This window comes from Artemia franciscana, chromosome 11, assembly GCF_032884065.1.
Source record: "Artemia franciscana chromosome 11, ASM3288406v1, whole genome shotgun sequence".
Lineage (NCBI taxonomy): Eukaryota > Metazoa > Arthropoda > Branchiopoda > Anostraca > Artemiidae > Artemia > Artemia franciscana.
In genome coordinates this window covers 26417013-26439462 of record NC_088873.1, presented here as the reverse complement: position 1 = coordinate 26439462, position 22450 = coordinate 26417013, and the positions used below count along the sequence as shown (strand labels likewise).

The 22450-nt window shown below is 35.7% G+C and overlaps 1 protein-coding gene across 2 annotated transcripts in view; it reads left to right on the top strand.

Annotated features, from left to right (window-relative positions):
• LOC136033022 (protein disulfide-isomerase TMX3-like) overlaps positions 1–22450 on the top strand; it is a 145893-nt gene that overhangs the window by 63231 nt on the left and 60212 nt on the right. For both annotated transcript variants that reach the window (XM_065713572.1, XM_065713571.1), the window contains one exon: positions 9494–9547. In XM_065713572.1, the coding sequence (XP_065569644.1) occupies positions 9494–9547 (54 nt within the window). The remainder of the gene's footprint in view (positions 1–9493; positions 9548–22450) is intronic.

Here is a 22450-nt window from a genome sequence, read left to right as displayed (position 1 = left end):
TTGATATTGAAAGTTCTGGTGCCTTTTATGAGAGTTGAAAGTTGGTTTTGTAATGGAAAAGTGAGGGTATTTTTTGATAAGATTTATTACTGAAAAATTGCTTTCTCAAGCTCAGATAAACTGAAATCACACTTTAAAGCTGGAAAACATAAAAATGTAAATATGACAGGGCTAAACTGGTTATTTATCAACATGTTAAAAATTAAAAGGTAAAGGAAACGGCACTAGACCTTACAGTCCCTACCGGTGGTGCTGATCTCCGTTTCTTGGCCCTTCAGCCAGGAAGTGCAATGGGGGGTTGGGGGCCAACCATCCTGTGCTTTCGCACACCCTTCCTGTTTATCTCCCCCAGATTTTTCCAGGTACACATTTAGAGCTGGTTCGACTCTGGCTAAGCTTACAGAGTCACGTCACTGACCCCCGTCCCAAACTGTTGCAACATGTTAAACAGGTTGTAAAAAAAAAAAAATCTAAACTCGCAGAATGAACAGGGAATAAACAAAAGAAAAACACAAGTACACTTTAGTCTTGTGATTGAAGAACACAAAACCCTAATTTGGTTTTTAAAAAAAATATTATAAAAATGAAGCTCCAAAGTTGCAAAGTAAACGTTAAACAATTGTCATGTAAAATAAGACGTCGATGAGGAGATTTTTAACCTATCACTTGTATACAGGAAGAAAGTCCTTCTATATATTTCTGTAAAAAATGGTATATGCTGTAAGAAGAGGATTTTTATTGAAGTCAAATCGAAGAAAATTAACTACGGAAAATAAAATCTTTCTGGGGTCTATGGAGGAAATTATTGGTGAAATATAAGAAATTGTTTATTGTCCTTTTTTTGAGAGCGACCATTTTGGCTTTCTGAAGAAGTTTTTATGATTGAAGATAAATATTATGCACCTTTCTTGGACTACCTCTATTCTGTCCTACAACTTATTGTAGATACCAGGATGTGAAACAGGACAGGTGTTCTCGAGAATTGGGTATACGAATGAAAGAAAAATCCTTCAAAAAAATGCGACTTAGGCCAGTCAAATCTCTTAAGGAGGGAAAATATGTCATTTGTGCGTTTTAAAACATCATTAATATGGTAATCACATTTTAAGTCTCTTGAGATGGTAAAACCTAGTAATTTCGCATTGCTAAATGACATTAGGCAGGTGAAAGAACGGGGAGTCTTAAGGAAATTGATTGTTAAAATTGTTGATTTTAAATAGTCGACTGTCATGTCATTAGTAACAGCTTCATCTGATACCTGTTCCAGTCTATCCATTGGAATTTTTTTTTCTATTATTGAAACATGTCTCTAAAACAGTTAGATCCTCATGTTATTTTTGTTTTGTCTTGGTTGTTTGATAAACTTGAAGTTCTTGGAGGTCGTTCGCTAGACAAAGATTCCCGGAGTTTCTCAAGGGTATACTCTGAATATGACATGTGCACGTCAAGATTGGGAGTGTTGAGGGGGGAGAGAATCAAGTGGGTCTCAAGCTCTAGCTTGGGGGATCGGGGCACGTTGGAAGACTATGTGTAACCTTGAAATGGAAATATTATATTTGCAATATCTTGGGATCGAATTGCGGGATGAAGTTTAAATTTTCAGGTGCCGTTTTTAAGAGGAGGAGAAGGGCAGGGCAAGGAGACTTCAGATTGTGTATTCGGGGGAGGGAACAGGTCGAACAGTTTTTGTCTCTGACCTACGAAAGTGCTTTTGAACTATAACCTTCTATTGAACATATAATCTATGCATAGTTGAGTCGATAGGTAAATGAAAAGGAACTATGCTGCCAAGTTATCACAATGGTATATTCGCAATATCTCAGAAATGACATAGGGCGTCAGGTTGTAACATTCAGGGAGCGTCGAGGAGGGGGATAAGTAGATATTCAATTATGATTGAATTGGGGAGTTTACAATTCAGTTAAAAGATACTATGCGAATCCAGGTTACGAAATTATCATAGGTGCAACAAATCAGAACCGGGTTTTGGAGCTGAGTTGAAACTTTCAGTTAGTATAGGAGAAGGAAGGAGGAAGGCTAGGGGGACTTATAATTTTGTGTAGACGGTGGATAGAATATTATGTTTCATATTTAGTTAAATATTTTGCACTATAATCCCCGATTAAAATTAGAATATATTCATGTCTACTACCGAGGAAGATAAAAAAACAAAACAAAAAAAAACTATGTAGTTAACCAGTAATCAAAATATCATATCTACAACTAAGGCCGTATCCGGGGGTAAGGGTTTGCTCCCCCCAAATGTTTTCCGACTCGTAAAAATGTAAAGACAATGAATTATACGCAATCTTTTATGTTTTTTAAAGTTTTCTCGTAACCCACCCCCCCTAAAAAAAAAAAATTCGTGATACGACCCTGTCTTTAACGTATCAGGAACAACTTTGATAATCAAGCTACTGTTTTGAAGGGGTGTTAAAGTGAGCAAGCATACCTAAAAAATTTAACTTTGGGAGAGGGCAGCCGGGGAGAGGGGCTAAGATGTTTTTTCCCTGTTTACCTTGAAGTTTCTACACTATTAGCTCCTATGAAATATATAATCTATTTACAGTTAAGTATCAAGGTAAATCAAAAGACATCATGTGATGTTGAGGTATTAAAATAGTTTTAGTGATCAGGTGACGACCAAATACTCAACGGTTGTCAAGTGATGAAAAAAAAAAGATCTTGCGAACGAATTGGGGAGCAACTTGAAACATACAGGAAGTTTTTGGGTTATAAGTGAGTCTCCAATCTAGCCTTGGATGGGGGGCTGTGTAGAGGAGAAGGTTCTTGAAGTCTTTTATCTAATCTGTTTTAAAACTTTAGCATTAACAGCTATTATTTGATTTGAAGCTATTTTCGGTGAAGTAGCAATGTAGAGCGAATATTCTTGTGTATCCAGTTAACGAATTAGCGTATCTGCATTATATCAGCAATAAATTGGGAGGAGGGTCGAATTGAAATTTTCAAAGGATATCTGTAGAGAAAGGGGATTTTGAAGTTTGACTTTGAAAGGGGGGAGGTAAACCGAGAGAAACCGTACAACTAGCCTGAAAAGGGTATATCTGTAAAATCTTGGTGAAGACTTCTGAATATTAATCATTAACATTCGGAGTTTTGTTAAGTTGGGAGAAAGGGGACTGATGGAATGTTAAGAGGAGGGAATTCGGTGATCAAAAAATATCTGTTCCTGATCCACCAGTAAGTTTTGGGATTGTCAGCCCGGTTGGTATTTCAAACATACTCGTGGTTAAGAAGGTAGGTAAATCGAAAGTCAGTAGGTTTACCTAAGCAAGCAGAGTAGTCTATGTGTAATAACTCTCGAACAGCTTGGGGATCGAATTAAAGCTTCCGGTGTAAAATCATATTGTACTCCAAAAAGCAGGTTCGTCCGAACAGGAACTGGCTTTTTTTTTTTTTTTTTTTTTTTTTTTTTTTTTTTTTTTTTTTTTTTTTTTTTTTTTTTAGGTTAGAAAAATCTGCAAGTATTGAGTAACGAGGATCCTTGTGTATGATTAAACAAAAAAAACAAGTTTTTTTTTAAATGAAAGTTTTTTTTGAAATGAACCCTTCGTCGATACCTCGCTCTTTACACTAAAGCTTAAATTTTGTCCCAATCCCTTAAGAATGACCCTGAATCACAAAGGCCGCAGAATAAATAGTTGAAATTACTAAAAATACTTTAGCGTAAAGAGCGAGGTTTTACGAGGAGGAAACCCCTCATAAGCGTAATAATTTCTGTTCGTTTTAAGTTTCAATGTTGCTTCTCACTTTCAGGAGAAAAAACTTTTCATATTATTTTTTTCATTGTTTTTTTAAATAATGCTAGAAAATCCTGCGCCCCCTCTATTAAAAGTCTCTTCCCCCATGAGAAGTTCCTCCATGGAAAGATCCTCCCACGTAACCCCCCCCCTCAACTCTCCCCCCAAAACAAAACAAAATCCCCCTGAAAACGTCTGCACACTTCCCAGTAACTCTTACTATATGTAAACACAGGTCAAAGTTTGTAACTTGCAGCCCCTCCCACGGGGACTGCGGGGGAGTAAATCATCCCCAAAGACATAGTTAGTAGGTTTTTCGAATATGGTGAAGAAAATGGCTATCTCAGAATTTTGATCCGGTGACTTTGGGGAAAAAATGAGCGCGGGGAGCCCTTTCGCGACATTCTAGGACCACTGAGTCGATACGATCAGCCCTAAAAAAAAAAAAAAAAAAAAAAAAAAAAAAATAAATAAACACGCATCTCCGTTTTGGCTTCTGACAAAAAATGCGAAATTCCACATTTTTGTAAATACGGAAAACTTGAAACTTCTACAAATAGGTTCTCTGATACGCTGAATCTGATGGTTTGATTTTCGTTAAGATCGTATGACTTTTAGGGGGTATTTTCCCCTATTTTGTAAAATGAGGCAAATTTTCTCAAGCTCGTAACTTTTGACGGGTAAGACTAATCTTGATGAAACTTATATATTTAAAATTAGCATTAAAATGCGATTCTTTTGATGTAATTATTGGCACCAAAATTCCATTTTTTAGAGTTTTGGTTACTATTGAGCCGGGTCGCTCCTTACTACAGTTCGTTACCACGAACTGTTTGAAAAGCCTTTAACAAAAATGTTTTGCCTGAAAATGGGCTCCTAACTTTTTTCTCGATCAGCTAGGATTCGTAATACTATTGTACAACCCCGTTAATTGACTTTGAATACTTTTTATCATTCCAAACAAAATACTAAGCAATTTGGGACGCACAGAAACTGGGCCTTGAATTGCGTATCTCAAACCACCTTGCAAATTACAATCAATAAGTTTCTTGTCTAGATTAACCTTATGCAAAAAAAAGGAAAAAAAAACTTGAAACTAATTTTGGCCATATTGGTTTTTGGCGCCCGAGAATAGGCTCAAAGTTTGTTTCGTCCCTGATAGGCTTGTAACTTATATTGTGTATAGACAGGGCAAAACAGATTCAATTTGAACAAACTTATTTTAATTATTAGATATGTGAACTGAAAATCTACAAATGTTTTGGTCTTAGAAAAGACTGAAGCCACCCCGACACCAACCCTGTTATAACACTTGGATATACACCCATTATAATCCACCATATTATCAAATGATCACTTTATATTAGCTTACCCGTAGCGCGTTACTACAATCTCAAAAGAAAGGAAATTCAACTAAAATTCGCCACGGACAGTTGGCCCACGGAGAAAACTTCCCTTCGTGGGAGATCTACCCCCTCAACCTCCTATTAATAAACGCCTCACAACATGGATCAACATTAAACAAGAAATTACAAAATTTCAAAAAGACCTATAGAAGGAAAGGGAAAGAGAGCAGTTAGCCCACGAACGTTTTTTACTAAAAATCCTAAGCCAACTGAAAGATGAAATAGACCAGAAGACAGAATTCCATGAACACCATTTTTTGAATGCCATGAAAACGAAGAAAGTTGAAAGAAATTGAACAAAAAAATTTTGAAAACTGGACAGTTAAAAATCATTTAAATTGTCTGCATGGAGGCGAGCAAATAAGCATAGCGACCATTTTCAAAGCCAAAAGGAATCATAAGGAAAGTAGAATAGAAAAAAATCAAAACACATGACGGAAGGATAACAAAAAATAATGAAGAAATAAAAAAAGACGGTTTAAAGCTTTTTCTCCGAGATATATCGAAGAAAAGAAGGAGGAGAAGTAATTGCTTTTTATGATTTCGATAAAGAAAAAAGTTTCTAATGATGAAAATGAAATGTTGAGTCAGCCCATAACTGAACAAGTGTTCAAGTAAGTGCTGAGTTCTACTAAAACAGTAAAGGCCTCTGGAGGAGATGGTTTAAGCTACGATTTTTGCAAAGTTTTTTTTTAGTGAAATTTTAGAAATTCTGTTAGCGGCAACGAACGAAATGATTCGTGAAGGAGCGATACCGGAATAGACTATGGTGATTATCGAATTATTGCCAAAAAAGGGAGATAAACAAAGTATTGAGAACTGGAGGCTGATCTCTCTACAGGCTGATCTCTCTACTCCCCTGTGATACTCGATTATGTTCCAAAGTCCTAATGAATAGGCACAAAAATCTGATTGGAGACCCAACAAGGGGGCATAAAGGGTTAGAAAGTCCAGCATATTCTTGCTATTTTAAGGGACTTGCTCATAGAAGAGAAGAGCAATCAGAAAGTTATCTCAAATGAGTGTTAATATGTGTTGATTTTACCAAAGTTTTCGATTCAGTGGTCCCTGATTTGCTTTGGAAATTGATGACGGATAAGTATTTGTTTTATAGTGAATTTATGGAATTTTACAAGAATCTATACCGTCATGCAGCAGCGAAAGTGGTAGTTAACAGGAGCTTCGCTGAATGATTTTCCTTCGAAATCTCTTTGACAAGGAGACCCAAGCTCTTCGTTTTTATTCGAGATATATCTAGACCCGCTAATAAAATTCATAGAAGGTGGAATAACGGGTATCAGAGTACTGCCAACTGTAGTTCTCAAGTCAGAAGCCTTTATGGATGATGTCAATTTATTCGTCGATGGAGTAAGTGACGTTAAAACAGTAATGCTAGGCCTAGAATGGTATGAGAAAAACTTTGTTGTAAATATTCACAAAAAAAAGAGCAAGATTCTTACTTTAAAGAGACTTGGCTGGAAGTCAGGCCATCAGTGAATTGGAACTGAATTATCGGCCAGAGGGAATTGCTGGCAAAATGCATGGGGGCAAGAAACTGCTCGAGATTCAGCATCTTCTATGTGGTGACGACTGGGGCAGAAATCTTACCTTGTTTCTGAGATCATTTTTCGTCAACATGTATTACGTATCACAAATGCTCTATCTGGCCCCGGTAGTGCTCCTCCCGAAACCTATAGTGTAAAAATTGAAACTTGTAAGTGGCGTTTCATATGGGGTGGTAAGCTAGAAAAAAGGAGTAAGAAGATGCTCTTTTGTCCAAAGAAATCAAAAGGTCTTGGTGTTCTGGATTTTCGGAAAATTTACCAAAATATGCTTACCCGGATGACACTCGAAATTTTAAATGGATGTACTTTAACACTGTACTTTAATATGACAAAGAATTGGTTGCTTCCCATACTAAATGAGCTTACTCCAATTAATTTGGAGACAAATGCCCCAGCTTTCACAAAAGAGTCAGTCTAGATATTGAAGTAATTGCAACAGAAAGGGCTTCTCATGGCAGAAAGCAAAGAATCTAAAATGGAGGGTACTATGTTAGAGAAAAGGAACCGTTTGTAAATTTAGAAAGTGCATTCAGGAATCTGCATTCATTCCCTATTGAGCCAAAAGTAAGAGAGCTTATGTTTCAAGTGATACATATGAGTTTGCTATATCGAAATGGAGTGTCACGTTTCTTAAGAAGCGAAGATAAAAAGTGCTGCTTTTTTCGAAGTAGTAGAGGATTGTTAACACCACGATCTAACCAGTGTAAAGAAAATAAAGGAATTTTTCAGCTTGTTTTTGATTTGAGTGAAAGGTACGGAATTAAGGTTCAAAGTGATGAAGAAAAGACGAAGCTGGTGAAATTTGGTACAAATTTGGAGTTAGAGGTAAAAAAGAAGAATTATGTTATATTATTCAAAGCATGTGCTGTTGTGTGGAGTAAAAGAAAAATAAAGAAAGTAGTGAGTTAGGAATATTTTAAGAGTCCAATCGAAAGGAACATTGTATTATTAGATTCAAGTGAAGAGCGGAAAAAATATTTTAGTGAATTTGAATTGTAAATTTAAATGTGTGTGTGGGAAAAAAGGAATGAGAAAGTGAGTTGAGTTCCTGAGTGGAGGAGTGTGTGTATGAGTGAGAACAACGTTGCCAGTTAGATAAATGAAAACTGGATACAATTTTTTTTTTTTTTCAAATTGCAGCCGAAAATCCAGATCGGAGAAAATGGAAAGAAAAGGAAAATAATGAACATTAAAATTGGGGCAGTGTCGTCGTTTCATCTTTTTGATTCGTATAAAATAGTGTGTTTTTGTGATGTATTATAAAAATAAGCTGAAATGATACCGTAATGTTTATTTTTGTATTTTTGTAAGGTTTTTTTGGGTGGGAGAGGTTTTTTTTTTTGTAGAAAAACTAGCACACAATCATGAAAATATCTCAATTAAAAAGAACCTTTTACAAAAAAAGGTTTCCAAAAAAAGAAGTCTTTCAAAGAAAAGTAAAAAGCCATATTCTAACCTAAGATAATAATTCAAATGTGAAACGAACAAAAATAACTGTCAATGAATACATGAAACCCTAAACGAACAGAAATTTAAGTGAGTGATCAGATTAACCATAGAGATAACAGATTTGCTGCAAATAAATAAATCATAAAACCAGCATAAATTACCACAAATAGGATTAGAGCCACCGTGCCCAAAACCATCAGAATGCCAAAAATGAGTAAAATATTTTTAACAGTTTTCTGTTTATTAATCATTATATTTTTAACAGTTACTTTTATAATGTCGAAGAATCGCAATTTTTGGAAGTTTCCAAGAATTAATATCATTAATTTCAGTAGGTTTTCCCAGTAATCTTGACTTTTGTGGTGATTTTCTTCTCTTTTTTTGTTGATGTTTTGAAAGGTGAAACTAAAATCTTGTTTAAAACCTTTTTTAGCCTTTCAACATCTTTTTTGTTTGTTGCTGATGTTGTTACAAATAAAAAACACCTTGCTCGAAATACAAATCGTTTTCAGTAAAGCTACAGTATAATAACAACTTTTCAAAGCTTTTTGTAAGGTATTTCATTTTTCTTAGAATAGCCGAAATGTAAAAAGGGAAAAATTCTTGATGACAACAATAATATAATTTCCATCATAGGCTTGTGACTTATTGTCTTTTTTTTGTTTTTTTTTCTACTTATTTTGTTGTTGTTGTTTTGATATTCAAAATTTACAGATTTAGTCTAGGTTTTATTTTGTTTATTTTTCTTTTTGTCCTCCTTTGTTGGAAATACTTGTACAGTTTTCTTTATGAGAATCTTAATGAAAGATTTTGAATGATCATGCATCACTTCGGTGATAACTTCTGTCTTCTATTTAAATCTTTTGAATGCACCTCATAGGTACAACCAAGTCTGAAATTTGCCGTGAAGGTGTCAGAGGATTTTGCCAGGGAGGGAGTAAAAATGTGATGTATATGTTTTTGCTTCTCTTTTGTCGCAATTTTTCTGTCAAACTTAAAGAGGTGGATGAAATTTTTGGATAAGTCGGAAGTAACTAATATTCATCATTCTCTTAGTTTGAAGCAATTCTCCCCCCCCCCACCCTGCAAAAAAAAATACCATTATAAAATCAGTTTTTTTCATTGACCTGTTTTTCAAGCATTTTCATTTGGAAATTCCTACCACTAAACCTTTCTGGAAAACTTTTTAATAGTCAATGCCGAGATTGTTCCTCATTACAGATGCTTTACTATTACTTTCGGTTGCTAAATCTTCACTCAAACTTGTGTAAGTAGATTGAGTGATATCTGTTTTAATTACTTGTCCTTTTAGGTTTCGTCGGATGATGGAGGAAGTTTCGAAAATGAGCTCAGAAAAATATTCCAAGTAAGTTACCCCTTGCGTCTCTTAGTATGAGACGGAAAACTTTTCTCTTAGTTCTATTATTTTAATATCCAGTTCGTATTGTTGCCATCTGAAATATTGGAAAGTTGTTCAGAAATGGAGGCTGGAAATCCATCAGCGGAAAGATCAATGTTGACAAATGCCTTTGTGAAAGCATCAACAAATAACAGAGATGCAAAAAATGCTTAAAATACTTCAACTAAATAAGAAAGTATATTAAGACTGAAAATAATCATCATCTATAAAAATCTATCGTATGATTTATTTTAGTGATTTTCCGCATATTATTTCCATTTGACTTAACTAAGCGGATTATTCTATTAGGAAAAGTGGCACAAAAGACGATAATAACATACATTAATGTTAGGAAACATCAAATTTAGATCATAGATCTGCATGAAAACAAGTAAATGTTAATCAAGAGTTCCTAAATGCGCTGGAATAATACATAAATAGAAAGAAAACAGAGGGAGGGAGCTATGGTACAGATTAACGAGAATTATTGAAGAAAGTAGAACAGAGGAGGTAAAATACTCTTTTGGGTGCCCAGGGCTATTTAGGGACTTCATTATATATTATGCAAAAGCTATTCACAAACATCTGTTCTGTTTGGAATATAATGTTCATTATGGTAAACGTTGTTTTATATAAAAACAAGGGGGGCTTTGGCATTGAATCTTCCAGGTGTGCTATAATTATGTTACTGTGAATGTCCGAAATCTGGTTAATGTCGACATTCACTGGTGGATGTCTGAATTTTTGTTTTTACTCTGCTTGGATTCAATTATTTTTGCAAATCAGCTTTTTCAGTCTTATGCAAGGTTTGGGGGTAAAGGTTAAAGATAGACTTGGTTAGGTTGAGTTAGGTTAGGGTGGGCTCGATTAAATTAGGTTATAAATCTCGGAAATGGGTTAAAAACCTAACCTGCCATCATCAAACCTTGTTGAAAAAGTTTGACCGGCAATGCTGACTAAATCCAAGGATATATATATATATATATATATATATATATATATATATATATATATATATATATATATATATATATATAATATATATATGATAAATGAAAGGATCATGATGATTAGTCAACCATCCTGTTATGAAAGCAGTTTCTGTGGGTTTTTAAGTCAGTCTACTGTAGGCACACCATTATATAGCGTGTGGGCCTTGAGTGATTCAAATGAAATTAGTATGACCATGACTATAATTAGTGATGGAGGAGGTTTACAAAAATGAATGCATGATTTAAGTGATTGTAAAAAGGCCTTTATTTTCTACTTTTGTTTAGGCTCTCTCACAATACTTGCGATTCAATTAATTTTACTTCAGTTCAGTGATTATTGGATATTCGATTTGTTATATTTTGTCTGTTTGTTTACTTACCTTTTATCTACGCCTGCAATGAAAAATCCCGTAAAATGATATCTGGTGGATGCGGAATCTTTCTGATCAAACATCTTCAACCAATCCGTATTTAGGTAAAATTTCATCAGTTTAGCATCGTGGGGATGATTTGTTCTGTTCTATCTTGCTCAAAATCAAATTTAACACCTTGAAAGGTCATTACCAACAAAGATGCTTGTATCGAGAAAGATTCAAACTAAAGTAATTAAAATAATGTTTTGTTCTCTCTTCCCCCCCCCCTTCAAAAGAAAAAGGTCAGTGTTGTTTGCTTTGGGTTGTAAACTAAATTTTAGTTTGATTTTATTTAGCCAAGGGTCTTCAGTACGTTTAAAAAATGTAAAAAAAAACATTGATGAAAATGCACTGAACGTTAAACAGGTAATAATAAATTAATTTTTACAAAAATAGTACCACTACTGCTATCAACAATTCACTGCAGCACCAAACCACCTGAGCTCTACACAGTTGCGCACGTTCCTCCTTCATCACAATCTTTTCGAAGGCTCCCTCTTTACATCCTCCCAAGAATTTTTAGTTTCCTTTCAATATTTCTTTACCTCATCCTCCCATCCCATTCACAAATTACCTGCCATTCGTTTTATTCCGCATGGTTGGCCAACAAGGCCGATTATTGGCAGTCTGCTATCCTTCTCCTACAGAACGTGCCCTTGTCATCACGTGCCATAGCCATCTTTACTTTTTTCCCTTTATAGCCCTAGAAAGCAGGATTAAAAAAAAAATTTCATGCAGCTTACTGTTTGAAATACAGTCGGTCAGACGAGTACCCTAAACAGTTCATTAGTAATTTCTCTGGAAAATATCGAACAAATATTTCTCCTTCTTTCTAAGTGTCCACGCTGCGGAACCATACTTGACCACTGTAATCCCTGTTGCTTCCAATATTCCAACCTTGTTTCGTGAAGCTTATCTTCTTATTCTTCCAAACTATTTTCAACTATGAAAAAACACCCTATGTCTTGTCTATTCTACTTATAGCATCTTCACTGCATCCACCGTCTTCACTGACTATCTAGGTAAGTGATGGTGTTCACTTGATCGATCTTCTCATTATCGAACATCACCTCTTCACCTTTACATATTCTCAGTCTTAGCGAGTTATTTTTCTCAAAATTAATTGTCAAACCTATTCTTGTACCCTGAACTCCCAAAACCTCTTAAAATTCACTCATTTCGCTAAAATTTTCGTTTAAGACGCTCAAATCGTCACCTCTTCACCTTCAAGTATTCTCAGTCTTAGCTAGTTAGTCTACTTAAAATTAATTTTCAAACCTATTTTTGCGCCCTGAACTCCTAAAACATGTAGAAATTCATTCATTTTGTTAACATTTTATCGTTCAGGACGCTCTTATCACTCCTGATTCAGTACGAAGCAAGCTACAAACCTCATTTCCGACATCAACTGCAGCAATGTCAATCAAACGCTTGCTCAGAAATTATAAAACTGAGGACTAAAGAGGTCTGATGACTCAAATACTTCTCAATTTTTTTTTCTTTTTTTTTTTTTTTTGTTAAGCCCTATACTAGCCTGTTGGGGCATTTCTGGAAGAGTAATAAGACATTACTTATTTGTAATAAGTATGTTTGTTTTAAGTTTGGCTTCATTGCTTATTGTATTTCATTGTCGGCTTAAGCTCTGATTCTTTGTTCATAGCAGTTTTTTTTTTCTTTTAAATTCTGATTGGACATCTTGTAAATGCTAATTTTTGATCCTTTTAAGTTTTAAGTTCCTTCTTAACTTTTCATGGCAAATTTTGTTTAATTTAGTTTTTTCGTCGTTTTTTAATAATGATTTTCTAGATTAATAGTAGTAAGACTGGCTGAATAATTAACATCCATTAAAAGCAGAAACGGGTTAGTGAAATCGTGGTTTTGGGGTTAGTTGTGATGGAGTACCCCTGATTCCAACATTTTTAGTATGAGAAGTATTATTGGGGAGGATCGAAGTCAAAATCAGCATTTATACGAAAATTTTAAGATTATGACGCACATTCTCACGAGGTTTATAGACTTTTTTTTCTTTTCTCTCACGATTTTCTCAGAAAACAATTAAGGATGCTATCTGTATTTGATTATAAGTAAAAAAGAACAAATAATTACCATATGGCTACGAGAAGTTAAAATTAAGACAATCTGAAAGGTATGAAAGCAATACAAGGAAAAGAAACCGAGTCAATGAATTTACTTGATCAGGGCGATGGTAATGAATGGTAAAGACGTTTGTTAGTTTCATTTTGTGTCCAACCCCGTTTAGTTTAGTTTCATAATGGTTTAGTAAAAATATGGGCGTTCCAGTAGAAGCTGATCGGTAAAGGGGAATGAAGAATTTATTTTCCCTTTGAAAGTAATTACGGCTCAAAAGAAAAAAAAGTTCTGCATTGGTAGTCTGTGACGAATTTTGCTACGTGAAACTATTAAATGCACCTGATTAAGAACTTTTTTCAATTCCCAGTACATAATAGAATGCTTAACGCAATTGGGTTCAACATATGTCGTTTATTGATGCCAACTCTAGGGGCTAGAATTATTCCCCCTGTTGGCCTATCCCTCATAAAAACTAATTATGGGAATTCGGTAGAAATCGTAAATCTTCACTGTAGTTTAGTGCGATGTGTTGAATTCAAAACGATGCCCCCTTTAATCCTAAAAAATATAAAACACGACTCATGTTGGCGTATAATACAAGGAGAAACTTGCTGTTTTTCACTCTATTATTTCAACTCAATCAAAAGAGGCTTAATATTTTGCTCAACTTAGGAAAACTTTTGAAACTTCACTTTGACTTATCGACTGTTCCCGTTTGAGCTAAAAACCTTTTGTTAGTTAATGCCAATGAAGCCTTATTTTTCTAATACTTCGAGGAAAGGATTTTTTCCGATGAGGGAAAATTTCCGTGTATTTGCTGGAATTTGGCAAATGTCAGCAATCTTTCTTCGATCAAAAAAGAAAGAATTCCTTCTCGAAAAAGAAGTAAGCAGTGTCGGCAAAAAGGTGTTTCAAAAAATTTAGAATCAGTTCAATTCTGAGAACTTCTGTTATGGCGCTTTGTGGAAAGGAACTGAACAGAAAGACACATTGGAAAAATAGACTCGTCATTTCCAAGGAAATGAATGCTAGACGAACAAGATTGACAGCTGTGAAGGAATGATCTGCGAAACGAGTCACCATCCAAAAAGCCTAGGCTTTGGTAACAAGAAAAAGCTTTAGTGTCTACCATATAAATTTCTATTATAAAATTGACAACGAATGTATGCAAAAATAATGCTGTGACCTAGGAATGCACAGTAGAGAGATGAACTGATTTTTCAGTCATGTTAGGGATTCAGTAATGAATAACAATTGAACGTGTAATCACAGGCTCAATAACTGATAAAATAAGTCTGTTAGAAACAAAACTGAATTTAGGAAAAAAGTGAATAAGTCTATTAGGAACAAAACTGAATTTAGGGAAAAAGTGAGTAAGTCTTTCAGTAAAAATGGTAGCTAGTGTGAGGATGTGAAAAGAAGAATAGCCAAGTCGCAGGTTTTTTTTCTGTATTTGAAAAAACTTTGGAATAATCCGAAGAAAAGCTGCGAACCTAAGGTTAGAATATTCGAAACCACGGTGATGCCGGTGATCGAGACTTCGGTGCATGTAAGTTTTGAGAATTTTTTTGTTCCTGCTGTACGAAAAGTCATGAACTTGATGCAGTTCAAAATTGATGTTCCCCTTCTGCTTGGCGCATCTTTAATGACACCTCAGAGAAGTTGACAACTTAACGAAGCTTTATCTAAAAATGAATGCAAGTATGGTTGCCGTCCGCCAGACTCGACGAAACGGCCAGGAACACTTTTCAGCTTAGTTGGATTGCAAATAGAGGTGCCGAGCTTGTTTTCAAGCCTACTCCAAAGGCAAGTGCTTGAAGTGTGGAGTGGTTTTGGGCCTCGCGCTCTACGAACTGTTTTCGTGTTCTTTCACACTAACTAGGCGTAATTCGACTGTGTGCTGCTGCCAAACGCTGTCTGTGGGAAACATTTTTAGGTTCTTCGCTTTATCAATTTTTTTTTAGATTCTCTTAAATAAAGCGTAGAAACAGATGTGGAATTTTTTGTTCTATTTTTCACGATCCAGGGATTATAGAGTTTTATTTTTTCCATAGGAATTGCCTAAGGATACTTTTAGGTGCTTGTTTAACCGACCGTCTATCAAACAACAAGCTTTACGGAAAACGTGATTCGATCCAGTTTTCTTAGACTATAATTAAAGAAACCTTATGATCGCTCAGCCACTTTGTACGGTTGGACCCTTATAGGTTGCCAAAGATAGTACTTTTCTTCAACCCATGTGCGGCCGAACGAGAAGTAGACTTTTTTAATGGGATGCGACGATTTCATAACCAAGGATTTAAAGAGAATTGGAGCTTCAAAGGGTAAAGGACGAAGCCTTGAATAGATTTGGGACAGAGAAGGAGCATACCAAGCGGTGTTGGTCTTAGGTGGTTTTCGCTTCAATGAAACGCCACGCGGATGGCATTTAGTGCCACACACTTTGATTTTAATAATACCAATGTAATTCTAATTCGACTGAGGAAAGATATTTTGAATTTGCCCATTGCTATTTTCAGCTTTTTTACATTCTTTAAATAAAACTTATCGTTTTTATTCTGCTTGCTACGGAATTCTATTAATGTTTCTATTTTTAATCCAGTTGGATCCATATAAAATTGCTGAGGTTTATATATTCTCTAGTCTCGCATGTTTTTTCTTGCAAGGTTTATAACGCCTTAAAGGACAGTTCAAAGCAATTATATCTGAAGAAAGAATATGAGGAAAATACCTTAAGCTTTGTGTCCTTTTTCTTTTTTTCTTAAAATGTAAATCGTTCATTGGAGACTCAAGAGTAGGATAAGGTTAACTCACACCTCCCACTTATTACTCCGATTTTTCTTTTTCTAATACGAATGAGAAAAGAAATGCACAGAGATGTTTGAAGAAGACCTGGACACCTTTTTTTTTAGCACTTTTGGGGACGGTTCGTGGAATACACTTGAGCATCCTGGGAAGTCTGACTTCTTTTAATCTCCAGAGTTGACAGTGCCTATAGTACCGAGATTTTCGCCCCATTAAAAAAAAATGTCCATGTTTCATTTTTTTTTACGATAATAAAAATGGAAGATATGCAAATCAAACATTTCATTTTTTCTAATTCATTATTTCAACATTAATTGTGGAGGAAAACACTTAGGAGTTTGCTTCAGTCAGTGATAAATTTACCAGTAGGTCGGTGGTCTAGGATCTATTGGTGAAGCTAATTCAATAGACTATATACAGTCACGTAACAAATATTTATCTTGGCAGCTCGTGTAAACCGTGTACATCCAGACGTCAGCTGGTAGGATGGTCATCCCATTTTTTATTATTTATTTATTGAAAACCCGTCTATAAAAACTTGAAAAGGACGGAGCAGAATATGAAAAAAGAAACTAAATAAAGAAAACAATAGTATGAGACAAATATTGACAAACCAGTAAAAATATTATAAGAACGCCAATTATAAATAAATCAAGGAGATAATAATAACAAGAACAAAATCAAGAGGAAACAAATCCAATTACAAAATAAGAATGAAATCAAATGAAGCAAAAGCAAATTCATACATACAACATCGAAATATTCACACATAAATAAACCAAGCAAAGATACATCTCCGCAATAAATACACGCAGTAAACATAGATCATTTAAATACTGTTGAACTAAAACGGGGGAACAATCGTTCTGTGAATGTGAAGAGCTAAGCCTTTGATTATGCTTATTAATTAACTTAGAGGTTGCAAGTTCAGGGTCAGCAAGTCGATACTTTCCAACCAATGAAGAATTCCGATGCCAAAGCGGTAGCCGAAGCAAATACTTGGCGAACCAACAGACCGTACTTTCAGACAATCAGTTCTAGTAAACCGCTTGCACAACGAACAATATGCGAAATGTCAGGGAGGGCTGCAGCATTGGAAAGGCTAGTTAATAGTAGGTGGTTTAATGGAACTTTTGCTGCAACAATCGACGCATGAGAAGCAGATGTGCGTCGTATGAGATGGTCTTGGGGAGATGTTCAATTTCCTTGTTTAATTTCCAAAGTGGTCAAACGTGGACTAAATTCTTCGGTGATTCACTGTCTTCGAGATATGTATTCTCGATTATGTACTTGCCTGAAAGTACCTCCGGATAAAAATATTCTCCCTGTCCCACATAGGAAACTCATTCCTGTCTTGGAAGGTACACGTCAAGGAGCAGTTTTTTCTCCTAGTCTTCTCAATAATTTTGTGTTGGATGCCCAAGATCAGTGTCCTACATCTCTGATACTACCTTCATTGAATCTGTCTCTAGTTTGTTATGGAGATGATGTTTTAAATCTCACCCATACCCTCCAAAGAATGAATGATGTCTTTGTCCCACTTCAACAGGAGCATTTTAAACTCTCAATCTTGAAATTTTCGATCTAGGCTTCCGTTTCAATGCTGATAAATCAGAAACAGTGCTTTTTAATTGGAAAGCTGAGCCACCGTCCTCATAGCACTTGGAGAAGGCACTGTTACGGCTGTTGACCACCTCGTTTACCTAAGTCTTCCCATTGGTTTGTCACTAAGCCGCTCCCTCCCTTTAGACCGTCTTTTATTACACTTCCTTTGCCCCTCCCTTCCCCTGTATTACAAAATTAATCGATGTAGTTTTTCAGTTAGTTGATACCTTTTCCTGCTGAATATGTTATTGAATCAAGCTTTAGTGCTTTTAGTCAAATCATAACAGAAGAAACAAATAACTTGAACATTTGCAAAATATGAGATCTTCCTTTGTTCCTCACAGAAATTAAGCCAGCTATTTCGTATGTATTTTTGCAGATGAAGCCTCAAGGATCTCATTAATGAATTTGGTTAATTAAATGTAATTCCATCGGAGCTTGCTTGTTTGCAAGTTAAGTACAAAAGATGAATTTGACTAGAGTCAGTTGTTTTTGTAAAGATTAGTTCTATCAAACAGCGAAAGTTTGACGTAAAGTTTTTGGTAAGTATATAGTTCGTTATGGTTTAACGTGCTATAGCTCTATTCTATAAACTGTATCTGGCAAAGCTTCTTTCTGTAGAAGAAAACTAAAATTCCTCACTGTGAAACCAGCGAGTAGTTCGAATATTAAAAACTAATACAGATATGTGGACGGCAGGGAAAAAAAAGAATTAAACTTCACGCTCTAGACCAACACTGTAAACATCATAGCTCAAAAATTTGAATTCAGGAAATATTTGGTTGTTGATTCTAGATGAATTCTACTTTTGGATGTTGGAGATAGAAGAGGATTCTTTGACAAAAAGCGTCCTTACTTCTTCTTTATGCCAAACCAAGTACGGTAATCATTGTTCAAATAATCCTCTTACCTTCTCGTTAGTTCAACACCCCCCCCCCCCCCTTAACATGCCCTGAAATCTTCAACTTAACATAGCATAACTGGATTTGGTTCAACACCCCCTTCAGAATTCCCTACTAGGAGTAGCAGCAGTTGTATTGGTAGTAGTAGTAGTAGTAGTTATAGCAGTAGTATTATTCACATAGTGCCTTTTGGTTACTCCAATTCTCCCCCCACCCCCGACATGGCCTGAAAGTTTCAGATTAAGACCCTAAGCCCCCGGGTATACGCTTTTTTGACAATCTGCATGCACATAGTGCGTTTGATTTAGTTCAATATCCTCCTCAATAGTCCCTAAAAGCTTCATCTTAATACCTTTAGCCTTTTTGGAGTCTCAGTATAGTAAACAAGGCCCCCTTTCCAAATAATAAATATTATGTGTAAAGAATGGAGAAATTGCACGACTTACAGCCCTTACAAGGGTTGTGAGGGCTATGTTATTCCAAGCTTTTCAATTACGAATTGAGCTTTTCAATTACGCTGAACAAAATAGCTGTTTAAAATTTTGATCGAGGAGTGTGGAAGGGGGGCTAGTGTCCCTGCAATCAGATTTGACTCTTGAAAAAGGCACTACTACTTTCGATCTCTAGTCGAAAGAGCATCTCCGAAGCTCCGAAGCATCTCCTTCTATACGAAGTGGCTTGGTAAAAAAAAATAATAATAATAATATATAGAGCCCACGGCAATATTATTGTGCTGCCTATGATATTATTTCAGATTGATTTTTTTCCTTTCCCTCTCCCTTTTTTCGGAATAATATAACCAAGAAAAGGGAGTCTTCTAGCTTTTGTAAAGAAGAAAAGGAAGTGGCTTTAATGAACGCTTTGAGGGAGCGGTTTTCTAATGACAAAAGAAATCCTACTCTTTCCATTCCTTTGAATATCTTTGATAGAAAGAGACTTGACGGAAAGATTTAATGCAAAGAGAAAAATGGAATCTATATCTTACTTTGATTTCGTTTAGCACGGAGAAAAGTTTTTATGGCACTTGGTATTAACCAAGTGACATATAGCAATCGCAAATTCTGTCGGTCTGTGTGTCTCTTTAGGCTTTTTCTGGTAAGCTAGGACGATGAAATTTGGGAGGCGTATCAGGAAACAAACCAGATTAAATTAGAAATTCGTTTTCGTGATTAGACCATCTGGAGGGGGGGAGTGGGTCTTTTCGGTTAATTCAGAAAAAATTCAGAAAAAAATGAAGTATTTTTAACTTATGAGCGGGTGATGGGATCTTAATGAGATTTGATATTTGGAATGATATTGTGTCTCAGAGCTCTTATTTTAAATCCCGACCAGATCTGATGACATTGGGAGGAGTTGGAGGGGGGAAACCTAAAATCTTGGAAAACCCTTAGAGTGGAGGGATGGGGATAAAACTTGATGGAAAAAATAAGCACAAGTCCCAGATACATGATTGACATAATCGGAACGGATCCGCTCTCTTTGGGGTAGTTGGGGGGGGGGTTTATTTCTGAAAAATTAGAAAAAATGAGGTATTTTTAACTTACGAACGGGTGATCGGATCTCAATGAAATTTGATATTTAGAAGGACATCGTGACTCAGAGCTCTTATTTTAAATCCTGACCAGCATTAAGCCTCTTATTTTCCTTTTTAAATCAATCTATTGATTCATAGAATTTTGTTAGAGCTCATACCATATGATCTCTTGGCTCTTAGCTCTTCATGCCTCGTCACAAGTGCCATATGAGCTATTAGCTCTTGTTATTTTTGCTAACTTGTAGTTTGGTTTTCTTATACCGTCCTGCCCAAAACGGATGGGTTTTTTGAAAATTATTTAAGGTTAGAAATATTTTACTTTCTCATCTTTAGTCTCTATCAGTATTTGCTGGACTTGCATTTACTTCATAGGAGCCTGAAGAGACTTGCCATGATTGAGCAATAATGTTTTAGTAACTCGAGATGAAATTCTGCCCAACATAAATTTTTTGTCCCGTATACCAAATTGACATCTAGATTGTTCCACTACATGATCGCTCCTTATTTTCCTTGTTTAATTTTTTCAAAAACAACTGATTCGTTAAAAGGCTTAAAAAACCCTTTTTTGCTATCATTTATAATTTTTAAACTAGAAATACGCCCTTTCATTTCAAGCACGATTATTTGTAAATAGTACAATAAAATGAAAAAAGTTAGGAAAGTAAAATCAGAAGGCCTTTCTCATCCCTGGCTTGGTACTCTTTAATTCTGTGTAGTTTTAAATGGCAATTGTACGAATATGCATATCGTTAAGTAAATGATGTCCCCTGCCCATCGCTTTGGTGTAGTTGTATCCCGTGAAACCTTACTTATATTTATGTGGATATTTTTGAGCAAATATACACATTTGAACAAATTAATGCCATTGACATTCTAGCTCTGGAACTTGTCAAACATAAAAGAAGCAAAATAAAAGAAAAAAAAGTCCATAGAACTTCCAGCCAGCAGCATAACATGTCACATTGTAAACACAGGGGATAGGGAATTGAACACCATGACAAACATGAATGATCTCCCCTCACCTGAAAATATTAAAATTTACCTTGACATAGGAATTTGTTCCTAGAAAGGCGCCTTTTTTATTATTTGACCATTGTTGTTATATTAACCTGCCAAGTTTACTAAATTCACCCAACACAGTGCAGAAAAGGAACAAAGAAGATAAATTGTCAGTTTTTACGTGGTAGGTATTATTTATCCGGTAGCAGGTTTTCATGTTAGCTAGAAAGCTAATATATGTTGCCATTATTAAACTCATTTCTTCTTACGAAGTACGGAGTATAAAAAGTAAAAAGTTTTTACAAGATTATCATTTAAGCCCTTATCATTCTCCTCTTCAGTAGATGAATCAATAGAGTAACAGGATTTCTGTGACAACGCTTTGGGATAGCAATATCAAATCTTGTTTTGACGTTTTTGCATTATAAGATCCAGGGCCTGAGTGTAGAACCTGGAGCAGTGTTTTAACAAAAAACCAAGGCTTTAGCAGTTTGATGAATGCTGAACCTGGTTTCTTTTTTTTCTAATCGTTGTAACGATGCCGTGTTGCTTCACGAGTTTTTATGGCACTTGATATTTATCAAGTGACATATAGCGATCACAAAATTTGTCTGTCTGTCGGTCTGTCTGTCTGTCGGTTCCGGTTTTGGTAGTTTGGGCACTTCCAGATAAGCTAGATCAATGAAAGTTGGCAGGCGTATCAGGTACCACACCAGGTTAAATTAGAAATAGTTGTTTCGTCGATTCTACTATCTGAGGGGGGCGAGTGGAAGGACGATTAATTTGAAAAAATTAGAAAAAATGAAGTATTTTTAACTTGGGTGATCGAATCTTAATGAAACTTGACATTTAGTAGGACCTCGTGTCTCAGAGCTCTTATCTTAAATCTCGACCGGATCTAGTGACACTGGGAGGAGTTTTTTTAGAGGGGGAAACCGGAAATCTTGGAAAACGCTCAGAGTGGAGAGATCGGGATGAAACTTGGTGGGAAAGATAAGCACAAGTCCTAGATACGTGATTGACATAACCAGACCGGATTTGGGAGAATTGGGGGGGATTTCCAGAGCTTTGGCAAGTTTGGTGCTTCTAGACGTGCTAGGACGATGAAAATTGTTGTGCGTGTCGGGGACCTGCAAAAAAGGGCTTGATAACAGTCGTTTCCTCGATTCAACCATCTGGAGGGGGCGGTCGGAGGTAGGGGAAATCGTGAAAAATGAGGTATGTTTCTCTCAGAGGTATGTTTATCTCAACGAATGGGTGATTAGATCTTAATGAAAATTGATATGTAGGAAGATGTCATGTCTCAGATGATCCGTTTTCAATTTGGATCGGATCGGATGGAAACCGGAGTATGAAGTCTAATTTTAGGTTTGACCTTGTTACAAGTGCCATATGAGCTCTTGGCCTTTCCGACCTCGTCACAAGTGTCATATGAGCTCTTGGCTCTTGTTTTGCTAGTTTAAGCGTAAACTGTTGGGATGGCGCTTTGTGCCACCCCAACACCTAGTTGGTATATACACCTAGTATAT